This window comes from Dothidotthia symphoricarpi (assembly GCF_010015815.1).
Source record: "Dothidotthia symphoricarpi CBS 119687 unplaced genomic scaffold P153scaffold_4, whole genome shotgun sequence".
NCBI lineage: Eukaryota > Fungi > Ascomycota > Dothideomycetes > Pleosporales > Dothidotthiaceae > Dothidotthia > Dothidotthia symphoricarpi.
The window spans coordinates 743,043-763,572 of NW_022985011.1; the positions used below are offsets into that span (position 1 = coordinate 743,043).

The 20,530-nt window shown below is 49.1% G+C and overlaps 9 protein-coding genes across 9 annotated transcripts; 5 read left to right on the forward strand and 4 right to left on the reverse strand.

The window, feature by feature from the left end:
• Positions 1 to 278: 278 nt before the first annotated feature.
• P153DRAFT_382361 (uncharacterized protein) lies at positions 279 to 1,362 on the forward strand (the record flags this gene model as incomplete). Its single annotated transcript, XM_033670139.1, has 2 exons — positions 279 to 462; positions 509 to 1,362. The coding sequence occupies 2 exons, from the start codon at positions 279 to 281 to the stop codon at positions 1,360 to 1,362; spliced, it is 1,038 nt and encodes a 345-aa protein (XP_033527126.1).
• Positions 1,363 to 3,391: 2,029 nt separating this feature from the next.
• Positions 3,392 to 4,210, reverse strand: P153DRAFT_414392 (uncharacterized protein; the record flags this gene model as incomplete). Its single annotated transcript, XM_033672128.1, has 1 exon — positions 3,392 to 4,210. The coding sequence occupies one exon, from the start codon at positions 4,208 to 4,210 to the stop codon at positions 3,392 to 3,394; it is 819 nt and encodes a 272-aa protein (XP_033527127.1).
• A 607-nt stretch (positions 4,211 to 4,817) lies between these two features.
• On the forward strand, positions 4,818 to 5,639 carry P153DRAFT_382363 (uncharacterized protein; the record flags this gene model as incomplete). Its single annotated transcript, XM_033670140.1, has 3 exons — positions 4,818 to 5,049; positions 5,102 to 5,186; positions 5,243 to 5,639. The coding sequence occupies 3 exons, from the start codon at positions 4,818 to 4,820 to the stop codon at positions 5,637 to 5,639; spliced, it is 714 nt and encodes a 237-aa protein (XP_033527128.1).
• Positions 5,640 to 5,730: 91 nt separating this feature from the next.
• On the forward strand, positions 5,731 to 6,807 carry P153DRAFT_382364 (uncharacterized protein; the record flags this gene model as incomplete). The annotated part of the gene is made up of 1 exon (XM_033670141.1): positions 5,731 to 6,807. One exon carries the CDS (start codon positions 5,731 to 5,733, stop codon positions 6,805 to 6,807), a length of 1,077 nt encoding a protein of 358 aa, XP_033527129.1.
• Positions 6,808 to 8,089: 1,282 nt separating this feature from the next.
• Positions 8,090 to 9,095, reverse strand: P153DRAFT_428792 (uncharacterized protein; the record flags this gene model as incomplete). Its single annotated transcript, XM_033672735.1, has 3 exons — positions 8,090 to 8,282; positions 8,370 to 8,996; positions 9,026 to 9,095. The coding sequence occupies 3 exons, from the start codon at positions 9,093 to 9,095 to the stop codon at positions 8,272 to 8,274; spliced, it is 708 nt and encodes a 235-aa protein (XP_033527130.1). The 3' UTR covers positions 8,090 to 8,271.
• Positions 9,096 to 10,101: 1,006 nt separating this feature from the next.
• P153DRAFT_171097 (uncharacterized protein) lies at positions 10,102 to 10,688 on the forward strand. The gene has a single exon (XM_033662303.1). The coding sequence runs from the start codon at positions 10,251 to 10,253 to the stop codon at positions 10,635 to 10,637; it is 387 nt and encodes a 128-aa protein (XP_033527131.1). The 5' UTR covers positions 10,102 to 10,250; the 3' UTR covers positions 10,638 to 10,688.
• Positions 10,689 to 12,025: 1,337 nt separating this feature from the next.
• P153DRAFT_382368 (uncharacterized protein) lies at positions 12,026 to 14,014 on the forward strand (the record flags this gene model as incomplete). Its single annotated transcript, XM_033670142.1, has 5 exons — positions 12,026 to 12,164; positions 12,254 to 12,451; positions 12,500 to 12,816; positions 12,868 to 13,957; positions 14,004 to 14,014. 5 exons carry the CDS (start codon positions 12,026 to 12,028, stop codon positions 14,012 to 14,014), a joined length of 1,755 nt encoding a protein of 584 aa, XP_033527132.1.
• Positions 14,015 to 14,258: 244 nt separating this feature from the next.
• P153DRAFT_172442 (uncharacterized protein) lies at positions 14,259 to 15,308 on the reverse strand. Its single transcript, XM_033662305.1, has 4 exons — positions 15,055 to 15,308; positions 14,931 to 15,001; positions 14,802 to 14,876; positions 14,259 to 14,624 (listed from the first exon to the last, which is right to left on the reverse strand). The coding sequence occupies exons 1-4, from the start codon at positions 15,212 to 15,214 to the stop codon at positions 14,304 to 14,306; spliced, it is 627 nt and encodes a 208-aa protein (XP_033527133.1). The 5' UTR covers positions 15,215 to 15,308; the 3' UTR covers positions 14,259 to 14,303.
• A 1,481-nt stretch (positions 15,309 to 16,789) lies between these two features.
• On the reverse strand, positions 16,790 to 18,245 carry P153DRAFT_364025 (Ribulose-phosphate 3-epimerase). The gene is made up of 3 exons (XM_033667499.1): positions 18,012 to 18,245; positions 17,574 to 17,960; positions 16,790 to 17,208 (listed from the first exon to the last, which is right to left on the reverse strand). The coding sequence occupies exons 1-3, from the start codon at positions 18,114 to 18,116 to the stop codon at positions 16,942 to 16,944; spliced, it is 759 nt and encodes a 252-aa protein (XP_033527134.1). The 5' UTR covers positions 18,117 to 18,245; the 3' UTR covers positions 16,790 to 16,941.
• Between the last annotated feature and the right edge of the window lie 2,285 nt (positions 18,246 to 20,530).

The window sequence follows — 20,530 nt, forward strand, 5'->3', positions numbered from 1 at the left end:
AATGTGTAGAAGTGAGGCTAGCGGATGTATGTCGACTACCAGGCTAGTTCAGGCTGCATGAAGATTTCACCGCTACCTATTCTGCTTTCACTCTTATCTATTCTACTTTCCCCTCGCCTATAGCCTGCTTTAGCCCTTTGTGCAGGCATTGATGCGCCTTCTCGTTTAATGATGACGACACAAACTTTTTTATTACCTCTCATTTTTCTCTCCACCCTGCTTTCGCTTCTCCCACCACGCCTTTTTCCTCCCCCCGAGACACCAATCGAGCAACCAGCATGGCTGATCACATGGAAGAGGCCGTAGCCCAAGCCATCTATCGCATGAATTTGATCAAAGCCGAGCGCTCAGCCCGTTGTGACGAATCAGAAACGCTCAAGCTTATCCACGAGCTCTCGCAGCTCTGTCTACAAAGTCAAAAGGAGCACCACATCTTAGTGGAGTTGGCCGAGCAGCTTGGAGGTAAGAAGCTTGATGACCGGAAGCATTCAGCAGCTGATTCATTTAGGTTTAATTCGAGTGGACAGGTCGACAATCGCAGCACAAGATGAGACCATCCTGTCTCTGAGAGCAAAGCAAGCACAGTCTGATATAACAATTACCAGTCTCTGCTCCACCGTTAGCGAGAAGACTGTTTTACTCCATAGTACCCAACAGCAACTTGACGAATCACGCATCGCTCTCGAAATTGAACGAAGGAAGTTTCGACGTTTCCAAGATGATCTCGGAGCATTCATCGCTGCCCGATCGTCTCAGTCACAGCCTGAGTCTGTCAACGCTTGTCCCCAGACTGGTATTGTCCTAGAAGATGAATTGAACCCAACAAGCGTGGCGACTGTCGACGAGTCAACCCAAGTTTTGCTGGACGTAGAGAGATCCCAACACTCGATATCGCCAACACCCTCGACTACTTCAACATCACAGCTCAACCGAGGCTTTGTCTCTGCCCCAATTCTCGCTACTCGCAACAACCTACTGTCTATTCCCGCCACTGCTTCCGCGTTGACTGGACTCCCAATCGTCTTGTGCATCTCAAGCAACGTATACAAACCTCTTGATGCCTTTCAAGCCACTATTCGCAACAGCATTATCGACTCACTCAAGACATATGTTGAGTCCAGGGCAGAAGACTTTCGAAGGGCTGTAAGGAAAGCAAACACAAAATGTCTTAACCAGCGGATCTACCGTTCAAGCACGAAGACTAACCTACCTGGTCCTGTCGCTTGCTCTCTGTGTGTGCAACGGGAGAGAATCTGTGCAACTGTAGTTGCGAAAACGGAAGGTGTGGGTCTTTGCGTGTTTCCTCGTGCAGCAATTACAGATCAGAGCAGCCAAGATGACGTCTCCATGTGGGTGCCTTAGTGAGCGTGTCGTACGATTTGGCGTGTCCAATTTTTCTTTGTCTTTTCGGAGTGTTCTTCAAGCTTAGGAGTAGCGCCGGTAGTGGTTGAACCCACTTGTAAGCCAGCGTTGTTTGTATTGGAATTTCCGAAGAAAGTAAATCAATCAAGGATGATCCCGGAGTATCGATTGAAGATAAATACAATGGTATACCTTACGCTTTGCCGCTGTATCATCTTGTTCCGAAGTTCTGCTGCCTCTGCCTGTCAAAATATTGAAGTTAAGGCAGATCAATGCCGCGCTGCGCCTCCGATAGTAATTCAAGATGGCCTGGATCCGCCATCCAATCTGAATGTGGGCTCGTTCCTGCTCCCGCACACTCTGGTCTACTCTAGCAGGAAAATTCTTCCATGCCCTAGCCTAGCCATGTAGGGCTCGGTGTCTTGCATTCTTGAGTATTGCGAGTGCTATGAGTAGAGCGAATACTTGCCTGCGGTGTTAGTATCAGCTTGTATGATCATCGAAATCACTCATGCTTGTACTCTCAGAGGCATCGTTTACCAACAAACAGACAAAAGTCATGACTCGGAAAGTACGGCTGACGACAAAACCATTATGAGCAAGCCGAACATCACAGATCTCCCATGTCATGTGATTTTGCGATGGGAAGCAAAATCCGCTGTATGGGCTGGACAGATGTCTTGATGTGCTGGGCTCGAATGAATGCCCGGATGGGTTCTCGCAAACGGTTGGCAACTTCCATTGTTATTCTCCTCAACATCTCGCTGACGGATACCAGGCTATACATGACATTCCTCAACACCGTGGAAGTGTGTTTTGAAGACTTCGAATACTCTGTACGCGTCTATCAAGACTGACATTGGTTATCACGGGATTCTACCAGCACTGCTTCCTGACCGATTATTGTCTCACTTCAGCGACTAACGCAGCGATTCTCAGCCATTGATTATGATGTGAACTGCAGAGTAGATTATCTTTGGTTAATCTCTTTGCACTACATATCGCAAATCAAATGTTAGTGTAGCTGTCACGCCCTTCGTTCTTTTGAAGGTAGAGCATACTACTGAAGGTTCTGTATGCTCCATGGACATAGTTTTCATGATTGGTAAAGGCTAGTGGATATGAAACTGGTGAAATCATTCTATCTCGAGATCGATAGCCTTGGTCGACGCCAGCTCCGCTCATTTGTACTCTGGCATGTAGTAGGCGCTCTACTACATTGCAGAAGACTCCCGACCACTCCAAGCATATCTATTTCCCATCTTTGTTGTAAGTCTAATGTCTTCTCCTTACTATGGCTGACATCCCTGCGGCGGTTACGTATGATCAAGGATAGCGGCTGCATGTTGGCGCTTCGAGAACGTCCTGGGTTTGGTTTCGCTCGTGGAATTTCATGTGAATTGCGGCCTCAGGTGAGTTTTCGGGAACATGGTTTCACGGTTTCGACAGAGGGAAGGGGAAATCCAAACTGAACAGCGAAAGATCTCGACACCTCTGGACAAGTGTGGAGATATTTTGACTTCTGCGGCAGCACGCCTTTCCGGATACGATGATATTGATATGCATCTAATGCGGCACTCAGATCTCACAGTAGGCTCCAGACCATGAGATGTAATGAGTTGGACGGAATTATCAGCCAAAGCTTGTGCTATGAGTGCGCCTCAGCGATATGTAACCATTCAAGAAGCAGAATATTGGGGCGTGGGTGGACTGTAACGTGTTCTAGCAGAGTAGAATGACCACTGTAAGCTCATCACACACAATCCAAGTCATTGGCTTCCAAGCGTGGAACACAAAGAAAGAGTAGTTGTCAACCAAGAATTCTTGTCACAGTGGATGCATACGAGAAGGGCGCAGAAACATCGTGGATATGAATTCGCACACTCGTACTGTTGGGATATTCAAACCCGCATCCAAGCCTCGTGGTTATGTTCGAACCATCCAAAAAATAGACATGCTCATAGGGAGCAGAGGCCGGAAAGCTATGTTCTTTTCAACTCGACTCACTCCTAGAATCCGCATGATCCACTCATTCCTCCATCTCATCACCGCTTTGCTCCAAGTCTACGATGATGGCAACGCTCTGGGCCTCGAGCAAAGTCTCGCGTACTCTGTCGGGCGTGTCCGCATCACGAAACAGACTTGGAAGAATCTTCTGTTTCTTCTTTGGGGGCTGACTGTCGCTCTCGCTGCTCTCGCTAGAGTCGTTGTTGGTGCGGTTGTTGGGGATAATCTTGGGAACCGGAATAGCCTGGCCGGTCACCATGACCCATTCGGTGTAGAATGGGTCAATCCAAGCGCTGACTCGCAAGGTTCGTGCGAATTTCAACATGCCTTCCACAATGCGAATCGGAACAGGCATAGTGAATCCCGCGGCCTCCTGGATGTCGCGGCCCATTGCCTGGAGGACACTGTCGTTGACCACGTCGTGTCGCGTGAAAGCAGCCGCGCGCCGAGCCGTTGCCTCGGGACTAGACGAGGCCATGTCGTCCTCGGTGTCCGCTGTCAACCCTTTCTTGACGAGCGACTCTCGCACAGCATCCTTGTTATGCTTCAACCAATGCTCCAAGGCCTTTGCCTTCCACTCTCTCCCGCCTCCGAACTCTGTAGTGTCCACATCGATGTCGCTTTCTGCAACAACGCAGAACTTGTCTTTGATCAGACATGCAAATTGCACCTTGTGCTTGTAAGTTGGCTTGTCGGTGCCAGTCCTGTTAACGTTTTTTCGGTCCAGGCGCCAGACAGCGTAGACATCACAGACGTCTTTCAGAAACGCTTTGCGGGCATTGAGGGTTTGCGGAATCTCGGTTTTGGCGACGGGGCCCATGTAGTCGCCTTGCCATTCCATGGCATCGGTCTAGTAGTTTTAGCTATTTGTCGCCACGAGCAGATATGTACTCGTTACCATAATAGACACGGGCTGCGAAAAGACCGCGAGGGGGGTGGGGTGATAGAATGGAATGAACTCGCGGGAGTCGGTATTGTATCGTATTTGAGATGTGCTGTGGCGGGGTTGTTTTGAAAATCCGGGAGTGAGACGGCGGGCATTTTCACCTAATTAATGGCAAAAGGTCGACGTTTGAGGTTCTCTTACTTAGCGACGATTGGTCTGGGTGGCGATTACTGTTTCACCGAAGCGAGGTGTCGAGGTTGGAGTGAAAGAACAACAAACGTGACGTATATAGCAAGGTCCAAACGCCAAAGCTAGCGCTGCTTTTCATGCGTACTTTAAACTGTCTCATACATACACCTTCTTGCTACAATCATACGCCAAAATAAGGTTCTTCGGACAACTAATAAACTACAAGCGGAAAAAGGCCGTTAGGTTTAAGGACACAACCCCGGTGATCACAATGGAGACTTGGTCGCGCATCTTTCGAGAAACTGGCCGAATGTGAGGATCATTGCTGATATTCGACATCACCGCTGTAGGAGAAGCCGCTGGCGACGATCCGATGCACGATCCGATGCAACTCGCGTTCGATCTCATAGTCGAGGGGAAAAACAAAAGGTCCGCGGCGACCGCGGGTCCTACGTCCACCAACACGACCCCCGAGGCCGTTAACTTGCCATTCTTTGGTCATCATGCCCGGCCATTTCAGCTCATTGATGAAGACTACGAGAATGGTGGAATTGGGGTGCTGCTAGCCTTGGAGATGGAGATGAACAAGAAGCTTGTCGCTCTTGGTAAGTTTCCCGCTCTACGACAACCGTTGCATCATTTTTTACTCATAGGTAGCGTTTCTTGCGACGCGCGAGAGGATCGCATACAAGCCCCACCTCGTTCTGTTACCGTTAAGCCTCGTGACTCTCTGGGCGACTGAGTAGAACATGAGGCTGAAGTCACCTGTCAACGTCTGCACTTACCGTGAGTCCCCAGCCGTGCGCCCGGTGGCCAGATTTTGCTGACGTGGTTGATAAGTAAGGCGGAGTACACGATGGAGGAACTCGAAGAGTTCGACGTCGTCATAGCCACATACGAGAAGCTCCGCTACGAAAACATGACTCTGCAGCGAAACAGACAGAGATTCTTCGCCAATTTCGAAGATCCTCAATTTCACGACAAGCCTAGTCGGTGTGACAGCGTCCTACCTGTGATCGAATGGCACGTGGTAGTGCTAGACGAGGCGCACAGGATCGCGAACTCGAGTTCCGACACGTTCGAGGCCGCCAACCGACTGCAGGCCGTACACAAACTCCCAATGACGGGCACGCCGTTTCAGAACGAGTACACCGATATCCAGAGCATCATGCGCTTCTTGCGCGTCTTTCCGTAGTCAGACAGTGGTTTCTTCAAGAGCGTAAGTGACTCGAGTGTGGTGATATGAGACTACGGGGACTTTCATGTAACAGCACTTCGTTTTCCCGATGAAAGGTGATACGGCAGCCGCAGAACTGGCCGAGGACATCAACGCCATTCTCGCCTTATCCCTCCAAGCCTTCACTATCCGCATGAAGACGACCGACAGCTTCAATGGAAAGTCCGTCGCCCAGTACCAGCCGGGCAAGAACTGGCTGGCTCATCATGAAGTCACTGACGCTGAGAGAGAGGTCCAGGATCGGACCACGAGTCTTTGGGACATGACCGCACGGCAGATGAACAAGAACAAAGACGAACAAGACGGAAAGAGCGAGACTGGAAAACCTTTCAAAGACACCGTCACAGCACGGCTGTTTCTGGCGCACCCAATGTGCCGTAAATACCGGTACGGAGAATTTGGCGATGAGGACTTCGCCATCACGCCGACAGACGCCGGACTCTCTGCCGAGAAGATGGCAGAGCTCGCTGCCGAGAAGATGGCAGAGCTCGCTGCCAAATTCAACACAAGTGAGGCACAAGTGCTGAAGAGCACAGCAAAGACCAACCGCGCGTATGTGCAGGAATGCACCAAGAAAGCCTGGGTCTGCTCCTCCCGCATGGTGGCATTCGTCAATGTTGTCAAGAGTCATCGCAGGAACTTCAACGAGGGTGCAATCTTGGTCTTTGCAGAGTTCTTGTCTGCGCTGGACGTTGCAGAGAATGCACTCAAAGAGGCGTTCCAAGGACGAGAAGCTCTCCGAGTTGCCAGGTTTGATGGAACGGTAGCATTGAAGAAGTGCACGGAAATTGTCAAGGACTTTGAAGAGGGCAAGTTCGATATCATGTTCATAACCAGCCGAAGCGGTGGTGTCGGACTGACCCTGATCAAAGCAAATGGGATCGTACACCTTATACCTACCTGTAACCCACGTCTGTGGGACCAATGGTCTAACCGATCTATCCGCATTGGGCAGACTCAAGACGTCCAGATGTACCACGTGTACGCTGACAGCAGCATCGAGCAGAGAATATTCCTGAAGCAACGCCAGAAATCCCGCAAGGCTTCCAAAGTCGTCGACCCCGACGTGACTCTGCAGCGCGAAATGGGAGGAAATGCCTCGTGGGACTTTGATCAGTTCAGATAGGCTGTAAGCATCACCAATACTTGAACGAACACACTGTACTCATACTTTCTCTAGATGTCCATCGCGGGCGGCGCCGCCGTGGAGCACTCCCATCAACAGATATCGGCAGAGGTCCAGGATCGCTCTCAGTACTATTCCGCTTTCTACGACGATGACGATATGTTTGCCGCCGACGAAGATCTTTTTGACGACAACGGTCAACTTCATGCAGTCAACTGGCATCCGGCGCTTCCGCCTCACGAGGAGGACATGGAGGTGAACGAGAACGTCGTATACGGCATGCCCGAAGAAGGAGACGACTTAGAAGACGAAGAGACATTAGATGGAGAGTCACTTATGCCCCACATGTCGACATGTCGCAAGCAATAATGGCCAGGCTCGAGGTTGTTTGAGATACCGGGGATGAAGCTGCGTCGTACTGAGCACACAAGATATTCGAGTTACGGGATTGATTGCTCTAAATCAGTCAGGTTGGGCATGTACTAGCGAAGAACGAAGCAAACAAGTTCTACACATAGTTTACATGTAGTTGTCCAGCTGTTGCAAAGATTTGCTACACCTCAGTTACTGATAAATGGACTAATGTTCGTCGGAGGAAGAAGCGGACGTACAAGACCGAAGACGGATCATTGATGAAATGGGTTGAAGAATGTACATTTACACAAGTAATATTGCATAGTCTAGATAATATATTTTCGCACCCCCATTACTACCGAGTGGGCCGCTTGATTGACTGATTGCCCTTGCTGATTCGTACCACGGTAAATCTGTGCAATGGTGAACCACTCTTGCTTCGCATTCCGTTGCCTTGATAATATGTGAACCTGACGTACGTTACTTCAAAGGGAGCAGGTCTGTCCCATACAACATGTCTATAGTTACTCTTCGTCACAACCGCAACCGAGCCCCTCGAGACGGAACTGGGCATGGCAAACGCCTTCCGTGCGTTAGAGCACCATCTCCAGGTACAATCTGAATGTTTGAGCATGTCTCCTCTCATCACCAAAACATACATACTAACTCGACCTTCGTCAGATATTATCGCATGTTCGGACACGCACTGCTGTGATTCTACGTTGGCAATCTTGTCGCATAGCCTTCGTACGAGAGAAGCCTAATGGTCTCACATCCACATTCTGTGCTACACCTCGTCGGCCTCTCCAGATAGGCGATGATGGTGATGCAGAAGTGCAGGATGCTCGAGAGACAACCCAGATTCTCAGAGCATTTAATGGAACTGAACATCGTGAAAGGTGATGATGAACCGATGGATAGATTGGCTATAAAGAATCCCACCGCAAATTTCAAGCCTCACACGATACATTTCATGGTCCAGATCAAGTAGAAACAGATGGTGGGCAGATTGCACGCCCATTCCACGCTCCACGCTCTTAGTCCTCCTCGATAGGTTCGCTCCAGGGTATTAGGATTGCAGAACCATATATCCCATAGCAGCTACTACTACTATATGTGTTCTAAAATTGGCTTAGTATTGTTGCTAAAAGATATAGAAGAAGCAAGGGCGGCTGTCGGAGAAGGGACAGGTTGAGTCGGGAACTCACCAAAGGCAGAGCGAGCGGTCAGAGTCGACTCAGTGGCCATAACCATGTTGACCGGGGCTGACTCGTCCGCGGCGTCTGGAGTCTGGGTGCTGGCTGTTGTCGTAGTTACGTGGGTTGGGGCAGTGGTCTGCGTGCTGGCCTCAACATACAAAGGGCGTGACTGAAGCGGTAGTGCAGCGATGAAGGCTTTGGTGCTATCTGCGAACGCTCTGTCTGGGACTTTGTGCGGAAGGTCTTCGGATCGAGCAGAGAGTTGGCGGCCGAGTTGCACTCTCATGTTGGGTGGCAGAAAGCTGAGGAGGTGTTCATCGTCAGCGTTTTCGAGATCGTCCACCATTGAATCAGGCAGGAAGCACAACTTGGCGTTTTCTTCGAGCTGTTCCTCCAAGGATTTGTAAGCGGCAAGCTTGTCGTCGAAGGCCTGGCGTTGACGTTCTCGCACCCGTGGGTCGGGAAGGCTCTCGAGTCTGGCGCTGGCTGACTTGTACTTTTCAGAATCTCGGATTGCCCAATTGTACTTGCTGGTCTTGCCATGGTGAACGGTCGTATCGCCACTGTCTGGTCTAGGCGGTGCTTGGGGAAGAGATTGGCGGACAGATTGCGCGAGCGTGTGATGCTCGGTTGGGGCTTGCATAGATTAGCACAGTAATCTATACTCTCGTATATAGGGTTGTACACGCCTTCAGCCTGCAGCGGTAACCTCGTATCTTCGGCATAGGGTTCCATAGTCAATGTTGAATGTGGGGTGAGGGGCGGAGCTGGACGGCAGTAACGTGCGAAATTCGACGTCTGTGGAGAGGTGAGTGTGTGTCCGCACGCCCCAAAGCAGAGTTTAAACGAGGGAGGAAAGGCGGGGAAATGTGATCAGGTGATGATTAGGGAAAGAGTGAACGTGAGTGGAATGCGGCCACCACATCCTGCAGGTGTGCTCTTCCCGCTTTCACGTTTGGAAGCTGCGCTCGTTAAAACTTGAACTTGGCTTTTAGAACAGCAGCATCCTAAGTCTACATGCTCGACCGGGCCTTTTGTAGCCCAGCAATACTCTCCGTTCCAGCCCCACCTTCCCTTTGCATACCAGGTTTTCTACCTAAACGCTCTATGCCCTGAAAGATCTCCTTGAAGCGTACAGTAAGCGAGCAGCACAAACAAAGTCGTTCGAACGTTCTTCGAAAAGCTCCAGTCCACGTCTCCGTTGCTAGCTTCCCGTTTACTGGCCGACGCTCCGACGGTCCGGCCCTTTCACCCATACGTTTCTGGACGATCTCCTAGTCATGGATCTGACGGCAGATGCTGCATACGTACGGCTCTGCATGCAGCTAGACACAAGACTTAACTATCACGTCAGGTCACGGACTTTCCTCTGTCTTCCCCTCGGTTTTACCCATGCCTCTTCAGACGACATCTCCAAACTTGGGAATGTTTCTCGAGCCCTGCGACAAATCCTACATGAGAACGGAGTCCTTGTTGAATACATGAACTTCGGCAAGCGAATGCATCGCGGAGAGCCCCACGCCGACCAACCGCCAACGTTCCTGGTTCTGTCCAATGTCTTAGCACCAAGGTCAGTTTCTGAAATGGACTAAAAAGCCCAGAGCCATAGATGGTTTCCTTGCCAGGATTGAGGGCCTCGATTTGATAGTCGAAATCACTGATTCTTCGATGGAGCGCGGGCGACGGACGTCAGCGATCACCAGTGATGAAACAGGTGTGATTGGGGAGTGGAACGCAATCTCACAGCAGGTGTACAATGCAGTAGACTGACGACACTGGCTAGTGATTGATGTTGTACGGAAGGGACTGAGAAGACCCAGTGCCCCTGACAAACCTACAATCGTCATCAGCGCCAGCGATGTTGAATCACTACAGTGGTGGGATACCGTCATGCCCACGATCCAAAAGCTGGCAATTCCCATTCTTGGCGTGGAGTTGCTGTATTCGAAGCGGTTATCGACGTTGACCGAGGAGCCTGCAGCACCAGATCCTGTGGCATCAAATGACAAGACTTGCGAGCAGGAAGAGGAGGATATGGAACAACCGCCAAACGCGGTGGTGACTGGAAAAGCCTACGAAGAATTAGTTCACATGGGCGCGTCGATTGGTTGCAAGGGCTCACCCGGCACAGGCACCATGGGTATGGTCGTCCGTATGAGGGGGAAAAGCTGCGCAGAGGCAGATGATTTTGGGCTTACAAACCACCATGTGGTGTGTGGACAAGAGACTCTCAGGTCGAGTAAGACGGTTGGATGCGGCTTGCATGATACTTGCTAACCCCCGCAGGCGTTGCCCCAGACGGATCCCTCTCACCAGAAGCTTGCATCTCTACCGGCGAACCTCTGTTCGTGATGAGTCCGTCCTCGGACGACCATACTCTATTCAGGGATGTGTTGTGTTATTCGATCAAGCAAAACGAAGAGGCACTGAGCAACCCTGGGTATCATGAGAAGGCCAAGACGGTACCCTTTGACGGCGAGGCAGTTGGAGCGCACCAAGACCATCCTACTTGAGGATACGGCTTGCCTCAAGGCTATCGACAGCATGAAACTATTAGTGGGGCGCGTGTACGACGCTTCGGGGTGGCGCTTGTTGCCGCAAGATCGCACGGGGGTAAGCGACGGTGTTATCAGGAATAGGTCTCGTATTCGGGAGACAAATGACAAGCAAACGCAGAAACGTAACGGAGATGCAAGCCTATCGCGGGAGCAGAATATCGATGGGAACCCCAAGTTATAGTCCTGTATGGACTGCGCGCTTGTCCAAATAGAACCAAGCCGAATGCTCGCGGACCAAATACCTATCCCCAGCAAAGGTGTCGATTTACTGCACGGTCACCCAATCTCACACTACATGAAGATTAGCCACGCCCAAAGCTACGACGTCGCAAAATTAGGGCGTACCACAGGATAGACCCATGGGGTTGGAATAGGCCGCATAGAAAATCATCTTGAACACACCCCCGATACCGAGGTACAACTGATGAACTTTTGGCGTTAGGGAGGCGACAAGGGTCTTGCTCCAGCACAAGAGGGCAGTTCAAGTCTCCGTGTAGCCCCTTTCGAGAGCAATCTTGACGTGGCGAGGGAGTAGTCTGTAAGTGAGGTCGGCCCATTCATAGACTGCAAGTCTCGACCCACACCGTTATCCTCACATGTGTCTGAGCCAACTTAGAGGAGACTCTCCTCGCCTTCCTTCTCGTAGTTGTGGACATAGATAACTCAGCGCCTTGAAAGGCCCTTGATGGTAGCGAAGGGGAGCTGTTTGAAGAAGTTGAAAGAGGGCGGCGATGTGGAGAAGATGACTTCTGCTAGTTGAGGCGAGTACGACAGGGCGAAGGCTGTGTAGATTTGACAGCTACATGCAGGATTCCTGTGAAGATTGAGCGTCTTGGGTGTTACTAGTATACGCCTCGCCTACATGGCTTATGGCATGGATCCTTACTCAGAATTTGGGATCGACGTATGCAAGTCAGACGCGACTGATGGCACGGTATTCGAGCAGTAGTGCCACATACATCATGTAGACAACCACCAGTGACATCAAGTGACTCGAATTAGAAGTATACAACTATGCTGTATTCTTCTATACTGATTGAGACAGCGTGATGAGCGGCCAATCACTGCAAACCCTAAGCCCGTTGACTTTCTTATGGCGGTCTTCTCATGAACACGTTGATTTTAGACTCCAGCAGAAACGTCGACGTCCCAGAACTCGAGTCCCACCCAGCTGCGTCGATAACGTCGCTCAATGAAGCTAGCGTGACCCTCAAGTACAGTTCACCCACGAGAATCTCCCACGCTAGTGAGTTTTCTAATTTTCCTACGCATCTTGTACACGCACTACATAGCCAGCCTCGCCATGCCACCCACTCAGATAGCTCGTCTCGACAGCCACAGCCGCTATCACGGCTACCCACGGTGATCGAGTGCAAGCTCGGATTGTCTTCTTTTTAAATGAACTTGGGTCCCAACGTGCGACCAACGGGGACGAATCAACGTTTCTTCAAGAATGTCTGGACAACTTGCAGCTTGTTCAAGAGGCCGACAACCAGCGGAAAATGCTGCTGGAGGTGATCAAGAGCGCGAATGGTAAAGACTATTCCGGAGTATCATCATGCAGAAACTAACTTATTTCAGCCCAGCTCAGACGTGAGAAAGAGGCTGTTCGCTCCTTGAGAATGGCGCAGTGGCAAGACAACGTAGCATATGCCGATCTCCAAACCAAGCTCGATGACAGAACGCATGAGCTCCAGGCAGCTACCGACACGGTTGCCGAGCGCGAGAGTGAGATTGTCCAGCTCAATGGAGCATACGACGAGTTGAAGACTGAGTTTGACAGCGTCAAACGGGAGCTGAATGTCTCCCGGCTGGAACTCCTAGGCACTAAGAGGGCAAACGATGCAAACGTTGCAGCAGCTGTAGCTACACTGCAGCAGCAACTCGACCAAGCAACCGTAGAGGCAATAGAGGCCCGCCAGAAGAGTGGCAGCTTCGAGGATGCCTAGCTAGCATCCGAGACGAAGACGGGTGGGCTTGAGGTCAGCCTTGCACGAACAGCAGAGAAGGCGCGTAGTCTCCAACAAGAGCTTGATCAAGTGGTTCAAGACCGAGATGCCCTTCAAGCCGTCAACGCAGACCTGTCCGAGTCCTTGCAATCGACTGCAAGCCAGTACCAAGACTGCGTGCAAGAACGCGACGAAGCCATTCGTGTTGCCGCAGAGGTCGGTGACGCGTTGAATGAAGCCCTGGAGCAGGAGAAGCAGCGTGGTTTGACGCGTTCAAAGCTGCTGAACCGTTATCAATGCCAGCGCAATGCGCTCCGGGGTCTGGTCGCTCGTTACCATCGCCAGAGCATGCATGGCCGGGATCTTCTCCGGTTCACAGCGAACCAACAGCAGGAGCAGACTGGGTTGCTGCGCGACCAGCTCTCGACTCTCCGCCGCAAGCTTGCAGTCTCGAAGGCTGAGACGGTCCGAATGAGTGGCCGTCTGCAGCGCGAGACTGCAGAGCGTATCCACCAGGCACAACAGCTTTCAGAGGCGAAGGTCGAGTACGATACCAGTCTCCAACAGGCAGAAGTGCAGCGCATTGCCACCCTTCGCCAGCACAACACGACCCTTCTTCGAGCACAAACGCAGCACAGCGTCAACCTCCAACAGGTACGAAGCACTGCTTCGCAGGAACGAGCACAGATCGAGGCTCAACATCTAGACGAGCGTCGCCAAGTTGAGGCAAACTGTGCTGCAATGCTCCAGCAAAAGACAGCAGAGAACGAGAACGTGCTTCTCCAAGCACAAGGCCAATCCGAACAACACGCCCAGCAGCTTAGCCAGGCGGAAGCAAAGGTTTTGGAAGTAGAGAAGACATACAATACGGCGAAGAAGAGTATCCACAACCGCGAAAAGCGCGTCTGGCACGTAGGGAGATACCGCCGTGTCGTTGTCCTGAGCGCATACCAGGGCACTCAAGGCGATGCCGTCAGTGCGGAGGAGATGCAGCTAGCTGTCAGGGAGCTAGACTGGGACTTAGAGGCCCCCAATTGGACATCTTTCAATGGTGCTTTTAAGGACGCAAACACAATCTTCCACTCTATCCGTAGGATTCAACAGGACTTAAGAAAAAGCACCGCTGAGCCGTATAGGCGAAGTGTAGTCGTAACTATGTGTTTACAAGTCGTCTGCTTCAAGGTTAGTCTAAAATCATCCCCAGTCTTTGCCGAAATCCCTTTGTATTCTCCTCAAGTTCACAATCACACGCACAATCACATGGGAAGCAATTTACACCGCCAACAAATCAATTCTCCAAAATATATGAGCCCCAGCAACCAGTGCCCGCAAAGAATGTATAAGTGAATATCCCGCCATATCTGTACAATGAAGTCCAACCAAAAACATCCCCAAAATCCCCACTATGTTTCTTCTCAGTCAACGATGTTGTTTGTCTAAGCGCCGCGGATGGTCGAGGTAGCGAAGCCGGTGGGCGCGGAGTGCGGGACGCCGGTGCCGAAAGGCCTGCCTGAAAGCATACCCGAAGGCATGCCCGAGGGCCTGGGGCCGTGCGAAGGACGTCCTGTTCCGAAGGGACGGCCACCGGAGGGACGGCTTCCCGAGTGGTGGGCGGGAGCGGTTCCGGAGACGTGAGCCGGGGGAGTAGCACGCTTCTCGAGTCCAGAGACGGGAGTGGGCATGTTGCTGGGGAGGCTGCCGCCGAATCCGCCTGTAGGCTTGGCGGCTCCACTTGGGTGTCCACTGTGGCCGTGGTGTTCGCCGTGGTGACCAGAAGGCTTAGCTACGCCGCTGGGGAAGCCCGATGGGAACCCACCGTGACCACCATGGTGACCAGAAGGCTGGGCTGCGCCGCTGGGGAAGCCACCAGTTGGGAACGGTGCAGGTGCACGCTTCTCGAAGCCCGTTGGGCTTCCAGAGGGGAAACCGCTCGGGAAACCGCTGGGGAGTCCAGTGGGGAATCCGCTAGGGAGACCGGTAGGGAATCCGGTTGGGAAACCACTCGGGAAGCCAGCGAACCCGCTTGGGAATCCGCCGCTGGGTCGCTGGCCGGCAACCTTTGCCTCAGCCGCGTTGACGCCCGAGAAGCCACCAGTTGGCATCGCGGATCCACTGTGGTGCTGTCCACCGTGGCCTAGAGGTTGATGTCAGTCTTTTGCTGTACGTCTTTCCATGTCTAAAACTTACCACCTGCTCCGTGGTGACCTCCAAAGCCCGAGGGGGATGCAGAGCCGGAGCCCGAAGGCATAACACCGGTCGGGAAGGGAGCGTGGGACTCGCCGCTCTGGAAAGCGGAGCCGAGGGCGCAGACGGCCAGAGTGCAGGTGAGACGAGAAAAGGCAACCATATTGGCGATTGTTCGTTCGTGGGATGAAAAGGGATGTTAAGGATAGACGTCGAGACGAAGGCACACAGTGCTGTACAGAAACGATGAATGCAACCGGTGCAAAAGGAAGGAAGGAGCGTGGAGCTGAAGGCTGAAGTGAAGAAAGTGAAGGCTGGTGGATGATGATTCCAGTGTTCATCTGCCTGGTACTTATACAAGAGCCTCTGCTATCATGGTAGCTAGTACCCTGAGGGATTTGACACAGCGCAAACAATTCGCCGTCAGAGGGCTTGATGAAAGCCGCGTAAGCATTCTCAAGGCCTGGAGGTTGTCATCTACCCGATGCCTGTCGCTGGCCCTAGACAGGACAGGCTCTTCCGAACCAGCGTTTCGTGAATTTCCAAAGTGCTTTATTCGTGTCGTCACATCGAAGGCGTTCATTGGTCGGATGTGTCTCTGTTTCATATCGTTGCTAACGGTATCTTGAAACTGGGGGGTATCCACAGCTGACGTGGAAGTCGAGAAACGAGGCTGAGGTGTGATGACACGAACGTAAACGGTATGTCTTCTACGCGCATCAACAGCCCATCGACAATGCGACCTGCAATGGTCGAAACGCGGCTGAACTACCAGAACCATGACAGGAAACTGGTACATCAAGAGCACACCCCCATATGATCCACGTGTGCAGGGAACCCATGGAGTGTGTTGACTTGAATCTGGGGCGTTGTCGATCTCCAGCAGTCAATTCGGAACATCCCCTTACTCAGAGTGCGAAAAACTAGCTTGCCATATCATCTACCTATGTTGTGCGTCAGTCCAAAAGCCCGCATCAGACTCAACCGACGTATTATTGACGGTTATCACGCAATATGATTCTGCCACTCGACATAGGGCATGCATCAAGGTACCTGCAGAAGGGCGGTTTGCGCTCACTTGAAATTCCGTTAATTTCAAGTGAACTGAGCTCCCGAGCCAGCTTGTTGGGATCGAGATGCCTGCCGGAATGGCGGCTGATATGGCTGCTATGCCGATCCATACACAAGGCACACAAGCGTAAAAAGCCTGCGATGATGGAATTGGTCTTGAACACTCTGGAACAATCGATGTGTCCAAGGATAAAAACACAATGTCAAGTACAAAACCCACATGTGCTGTTTGGAGGTGCGCATCGAATATGATCGAGATGAATATGTTCCATCACCTTGTCCTTCGCAATTGACTGACTTGGACGCTAGTTTCGGAGAATTAATGCGAAATCCATGATCGCATTGGCAGTTCTTTGCGAGATCGGAGCGTGGAGGCAGATCATTGGCGGCGAAATTCGGTTTCGACGCGCGTCTCTCTCCTTCTCTCGAAAGTGTGGCGTTCGTCAAAATTGAGGCACATAACTGAGTGATGAATAACCAGGATCATCAAAAGCACGAATCACGGAACACTATCCCGTTCCCCTCGAACATGAACTGTTGTCTCTGTGGTAAGTGGTACTGTAATCTTCTTGCAAGAACTTGTCGGTTCGCTACCTGTACAGCGTACGGGGCGACTGATACAATCTCCAGGGGTACCGGGGGTAAACATAACTAAGCTTTGATTAGATGAGCAGCGTAGATTGTCGCGCTGTTGATTTTTGTATTTTTTGTTTACCGTCTATTTCATCTACACGTAAGTCGTCATAGCTTATGGACGCTGCCCATGTACATGCCCCAAACACCATGATGCTTTCGACTGGGACTCACCTGCTAAAGCTTTCAGAGTTTCCCTCTCCTCCCCTCGACTGCATCTCGCAGCTTCTTGATTACTTCCCCTGGGTCGGCTGCTCCAAAGACAGCGCTACCAGCAACAATGACGTTAGCGCCCGCGTCGGCAGCCTGGTCGATAGTCTTTTCTGACAAGCCGCCATCGACTTCGATGTGCATCTCTGGGTACTTCTGTCGAAGCGCTGAGACCTTGGGGAGTTCAGACGCCATGAAGGACTGGCCACCAAAACCAGGCTCGACAGTCATGACCAGGACCATCTGGACGAGTCAGCAATAAATCACACAATATATTGAGGCTGTGCGTGTAGGCCATGGCGGTCTGAGGTTGTTCATCCTGCGGAGCGGGTAGAGAACAGAATACTCAATGGGAGGAGCCGGACCGCAGTTACGAGATTTGTGACAGGCCAAGAGAGAGATGGAGATATCGAAGACGGGCGGGTGTTGTGCAGATTCACCTGCCTAAGCGCCACCCAGTAAGGCTAGCTTTGCCAGCCTCACCAGCCTTGCGATTGGGCGGCCGTGTTCCAGACCTCTCTCTCGGGTGTGCTGATATAAAGTATAGGCACTCTTCACCGATTGGGGAGGGAGTCATAGACAGGACGTGTAGGGAGAAATGCACTTACATCGGGTACCTCCTCTTTGACGGGGTTATCGAGTATCTCCCACAGCACGTCCACTGGAGTGCTGGGCTTGATTGCAATGCCAGCTTGCATTCCCTCGGCGTGTATAAATCTGATCAGTTCTTTGGGCGACGTCTTCTTGTCTGAAGTCGCAGCAGGGGAGTCGGCAGCAGTCGAGGAAACGGCAGCCTCGTAGTGGAAGCAGTACAGATCACAACCGGCCTGCTTGAACTCTCGCACCCACTTCTGCGGCTCGGCAATCATCATGTGGCAGTCAAAAGTGCCTTTCCCACATGCGTTGCTGGGGCGGTCGACGTGGGAGCGGATCTTGGTGACAACGGGCGGGCCAAATGTCATGTTGGGCACAAAATGGCCGTCCATGATGTCGACCTGGGCGCGTCAGTCGAGTCGTGTCTGGTCTTGCTGGCACTGCGTGCATACATGCAGCCAGTCTGCGCCCTGGTCGATAGTGTCAGAGCAGGCCTTGCCCAGCGCTCCAAAGTCGGCCGACAGAATGGAAGGAGCAATGATGGCGGGCGGTGACATATTGGGCGGTTCTGGGAACAATGGCGCGTGGATAGCCGACGGTGCAAATTGCTTAGTGACGAGGGTCACGATGTCTGCGTGGTGTTGAAGCTCGACGTCAGCGAGACGCCGCCCCGCCCCGCATGCTTGGCACGTCAGAGCCGCTCTTCGCTTTCGCTGGCAGCTGGCTCCTCCATGCCCACCGTGTTTTGTTCTGTAGATGCCTGTTCACCGCCATTGCCAGGGACGGCGCGCATTCGTTCTGCGTGACATGGGTCGGACCCACGACACGACACGACAATCTGCCAGAGCCTTGATCGGGCAGCGGTTAACTACCACCCACATAAGTATTAATCACCACCCACATAAGCCGCCTATATGCAGCTAATGTCAGTAGTGTTACGCAGACCTAGTAATTAACAGCTACTATACAATTTTATATATAGTATATCTAGTTAGGGGGATTTACAGTATTATAACAGCTAACTGTTAATACTAAATAAATATTTAGTAATTTTTATTATTATTTAAAGCTTAATTAATTAGTTAAATCTTATACGTATAAAGCTTATTACTATTAAAACTTATATTATAGTATACTAAATTTATTATATTATTTATTTTATTTAATATATTATATTATATCTTATTATTACTATTATTATTACTACTACTACTATTAATGCTATTAATACTGTTACTACTACTAGGCGTATAGCTTACGCTATTATACTTACTATTATAGTTATTATTACTATTTAACTTTAATATAAAGCTGCTGTCTTAGCTAGTAATACCTACTTTTAAAGTTAGCCTAAATTTACTTAATATAAGTAATAATAATAAGTAAAGCATAGTCTTAATTAGTATAATTAATAATATAGATAACTTACTATTTAATTATAATTACTTTATTAGAGAGATATATAGGTATACTTTTTAGTATATCTCTTATAAGTACTAGTACTATAAGGCTACTATTACTAGTATAAACCTAGATAGCTTATAGAACTAGGTATTATTTAAGAATTATAACTATAAGCTACTATTAAAGGCAACGTATACTATATTAAAGAAGGCTAAGAGTACTATTAGAGCTTAAGAAAGAGATTATAGGCTTAGCTATAAGTACTAAAAATAGTACTATAGTAGTTACTACTAGCTTTAAATAGTATATAATTACTTAAGTAAGTGTAAAGAACTTATTAAAACAGCCTTATAGAGGCAGCTAGGCACTATATTAGTAAAGATTAGTTACCTAATAAAGTTTTAGCTAGTTATAAAAGATAATACTAACCTTAAAGGTAGTATATAGGTAGTATAATACTATAAGAATTATAAAACTATTATTTATAATTATCTACTAAAGAGAGATACTTATATAATACCTTACTAGTATTATAAGATATATAGTAAGCTTTATTATAAGTAGCTAATTAAGATTTAGAAGCTTATAAAGAGTATAAAATAGGTACTATTAATAGTATAAAAAGAGTAGCTAGATTTAAAATAGATATACTAGAATATTAAAAATAAGTACTAAGCCTACTAGCAGTAGCAGCTTAGGTAGAAGATAAAAGTTAAAGTTTTAAAATAAGAATTATATAAGGCTAGCTAGTACTACCTATAAGTAAGCTTATAATAGATTTTTTAAAGTTAAGTATTAGGTAAGTACAGAGTAATAGGTAGTTTATATACTATTACACTAGCCCTAGCCTCTTAGCTTATATATATAGATAAAAGTACCTTATAAAGGAATATAGATCCCTTAGCAATTTATCTTATTATATATTAAATACTATTATTCTATCTTTACTATACTATATTACTACTATAACTAAGTCTTATATTTAAATTACTTCTAATATATAGTAGCTTAGAATAGTAAGAATATCTAGTAAATTATCTACTTATAGGTCTAGACGTAATATAAAGACTCCTATATCTTAAGTAAAATAAGATACGCTACTATAATCTCTAATAGGTAGTAATAACTTATAATAATAAGGCACTCTCTCTATTAAAGGTTAAGAAGACCTAATTAGGCTAATTATAGATAATTTAATCCTACTACCTATAATTAAGAAATAAATATAATAAGAGCTATAGGCTCTACTTATATAAAAGAAAACCTAGGCAGATAAGCTATAAATTAGGTAGCTATAGGACCTTAAAGCTAAATATAAGGCTAGAGATCCTATAGTAGTATTAAAGCTACTTCTTAATATAGGTATAGTACTATATACTATAGCAGCACTAAAAGTAAACCTACTAAGGCCTAAACTACTATATATATTTAATAAGGATAATAGGTAGAGCTATAATAGATAAGAAAGAAACTATAAAAGTTATTATCTTTATAACTTTACTAAGTTTACTATAGAGGTAAAGAAGGTAAACTTTAAAGTAATATATATATTAAAGATATATAAAAT